Below are 3,293 nucleotides of genomic sequence, written 5' to 3'. Positions count from 1 at the left end.
TAATTCATTTATTGTTTGTTATAAGCACTTAGTTACTCATTACAACACGATCCCGGCACTGCGTTGAAATAACTACATCATTATACTTGTAATAAACCAGCATCACTAATATTTACTATACAATGTATTACCTATTATGTTGACTTTATAACTCTGTCTTTATCGTGGCGATACATTTAGAAATAGGTTGTTTTTGGCATCGACAATATTTTGATTGGCATGGTTAATTGATTGTTTTTGAGTCTTTAGTTAATTAAACAAAAATTGAAATGAAAAGTATACATATAACAATATACATTTTCTGTAATTACATATTGATTACTCTAAATCAGTTCCTTTTTTCCTTATTTTAGAACAATTTTACCAGAGGAATGTCACAGTTTTATATCCTTGAACAAATATTACTTGAATACGCAATCTTGTTTTGTATTAAATACGATCCACCTTTTGGGCAAATGCAAATATTTGCTTTGCAATTTCTTTCTGTATCTCTTCTTTGGATGCCTTTGGATTATCTCTAACATATGTAGCGATTGCATTAATAGTTTGTGCCTTTAAAACTTCAATTTCTCTTGCTCCACTAACTCGCTGGTATACTTCATACCTGTAATAATGAAACAATTGGTTAAAATAATTATTTCAGACTTAAAGGCCCATTATGCCTAGAAATGCAATAAATTTTATTTCTTATTATGCCTTAGAAATGCAATAATTTTTATTTCTCAAAAACTTTATATATTTTGGTATCTTGTCATAGTTTCCAAAAAAAGTACTCATTTGCCACATAGATAAACTATTTTTTGCTTATTTTGCTCTGTTTGCAAATTGTATATTTAGTGAATTAGTATTTTGTAAGTCAAAATACTACATTATTTACATTTTGCTACCTTTACGACACATCACTGCATGTTCAGCGCTATTTTTCTTCCAGTTGTTGAATATCTAACACGCCCTTAATCCAGTATCAAAACATTATCAAACACATGTTTGGCATTTCTAAAGAATTAAAAATATATGGATGTCTAATGCATGATGTGCCAAAATTGTCAATTTCCGTGTAATTGCGTATATAAAGGCACGTTCTACTTTTCTTGAGGTGAGGCAAACATTCATAACAATGCTTTGTTGTTATAAACTGCCTTTCTTACTACATGTATTTGGATAAAAAACCTTCCAATATTCTACTAAAATGCACCCAAATCAGTTCACAGTGTCTAATGAACCATTGATAATAATATGTGTAAATAGAATAGCTCCAGGTGTAACACATTATTAATCATTTCGTTATTAATGTCCTGAATATATTTGGCAACATTTATATTCATAATATATATTAATATTCATATTTTTAAGATCGAATTAGAAACAAGATACAAATGTACAACATTAGGTCAATGACCCAGTTGATGAATTCATATAGCACACAATAAGGAGATTTTATCAAGTTTTTTTTTATAGTTGTCATTATTAGAGCTACAAAAGCATGTTATTCCTTAAAGTTTGCATTAAAAGACTTTCACAAAACTTGACATGTATAAACCGCATTAATTGATTAACTTTTAAATAATTATAACACGTGCAATACAATAAACTGCTAAAATAAGATACGGACGGCAACCTGTTTGGTGATGTCACAGTAAATCATATTTCTAAAATTTCATAATTGTTATATATATTGAATGACTTAATGAACTGTTACAAAAATGTAAGACAAAATTTTATATATGTAAAAAAAATCATTGTTGCCATAAAAGTACTTTTTTCAATATTATTAGCCGTCTTGTTTCTTAAAAAGGAAATCCCGGGAGTTTGTGTAGCTTGTAAGTCATGAAATAAGACAAAATAATATTTGTTGTGAAAAGTGTTTTAATTTAAGCCGGTAAAAGATAGAAACTGTTACAACAAGAATTTTTATGTCTTAATAATCCATTTCCGAGACGGTTTTAATGTAATGTTAAAAGAAAGTGTTGCCCAACCTATCCTATTTGCTTTTGTTGGAAACATGTTTATCTATGTATATTGATTTTATGATTAGTTTGAATCGATGCAATACACATGTACTACATGTATACCAATTAATTAACTAATTTTCTTACCCCAGTCTGAACATTGAAACTTTTTCACTCATTGCCGGATTGCCATAAATCCATTGCAAATTGGCAATAGTTTGAAGCACGTCAGCATTTCCTAATGACCAGTCAGTTAAATCCATTTTTATCTAATTATAGAAAAAAAACAACAAAGATACACACATGTACACTTTGCCTGACCTTTAGTAGCTGGTATTCCATAAATGATGCCAGAATCAATACCCTGTAGTGGTGTGCTTGCTTTAATCAATATTTTTATTATGCCTATATGTCTGTTATAGTAAAAATAGCAGATATGCGCCAGTCTGTGAACTTAATTTTGACAAAGATGTCGTCCAAAATTATGTACATCATTTGTGGTTATTGGAAGAATTCTGTTCATATATATTTTAAAGTGTTAAAAGTCAAACCTGAAGATATGGATCTATTAGTCTGCGTGATTTATCGGGAAAAAGCGCTCGATCCATCGGGGGGAAACACGCAGGGCATCAATATCTGTAACTCATTAAATAATTATTGACACGATTGATGTTTGTAAAAATCTTTAAAGCTGTGTTCTAATAATGAACAAGTAACATTTTTATTCTTATAACTAGTAACGCACTATTAATATAGGATACATGTATATGTTTGAAAAAAATTTTTTTTTCTATAATCCAACATAATTTTGCGAATTAAGAAAAAAGTTTTTTTTCTTGCGGTTGCGTCCCATTGTTTGTATGGCGACCTGAGAACATAAACAAATTATACAGTTACCTCTCTTAGTCACAATATTTTTATAGTATACGTAACGTGCTTTGTTCTTCTATTTGCAACAAAGAAAGTTATCGAAAATGACATTAAAAATTGACAAAGTTAAGAATGTTTGAACAACACAAATAGGCCAGGAGTTTGTGGCAAACATGAAATTTCAACCCTTAAAAGTTTGGATATGTTCAAGTAGTTATTTTATAAACAGGAACAAATGAGATTACATTGTTTTGACTCGATTGAAAGGGAGAAGAAGAAAAACACTTTTTGAACTGCTTAATTTGTAACAATGTTTTATGCTTATAGCTTAAACAGGGCAATTATATATTTACTTTAAGTACGTTAGATTTATACCTACATCGTATTTGGCAAAGATAACGTATTTGAGCGCGTTCGACTGTAATATTTCATGCGGGATTTAAATAGCTTTTTAACTTTACAGAAATATTTTTA

General features: G+C 29.4%; 1 protein-coding gene across 1 annotated transcript; it reads right to left on the bottom strand.

Moving 5' to 3' along the window:
* LOC132744997 (uncharacterized) lies at positions 1-2,481 on the bottom strand. Its single transcript, XM_060733826.1, has 2 exons — positions 2,097-2,481; positions 1-604 (listed from the first exon to the last, which is right to left on the bottom strand). Exons 1-2 carry the CDS (start codon positions 2,210-2,212, stop codon positions 430-432), a joined length of 291 nt encoding a protein of 96 aa, XP_060589809.1. The 5' UTR covers positions 2,213-2,481; the 3' UTR covers positions 1-429.
* Positions 2,482-3,293: the final 812 nt, after the last annotated feature.

Source organism: Ruditapes philippinarum, unplaced genomic scaffold, assembly GCF_026571515.1.
Source record: "Ruditapes philippinarum isolate M1 unplaced genomic scaffold, ASM2657151v2 ctg2172_1_1_1_1, whole genome shotgun sequence".
NCBI lineage: Eukaryota > Metazoa > Mollusca > Bivalvia > Venerida > Veneridae > Ruditapes > Ruditapes philippinarum.
Note: the sequence above shows the minus strand (reverse complement) of the source record. Positions and strands in the feature narration are given on the sequence as shown.

Bases quoted from the DNA above. Each gene is read 5' to 3' on its own strand.
- LOC132744997 (XM_060733826.1), bottom strand. From the start codon at position 2,212: ATGGATTTAACTGACTGGTCATTAGGAAATGCTGACGTGCTTCAAACT. The intron at 605-2,096 runs GTAAGAAAATTA...TCATTATTACAG, and splicing joins GTTTCAATGTTCAGACTGGG to GTATGAAGTATACCAGCGAG.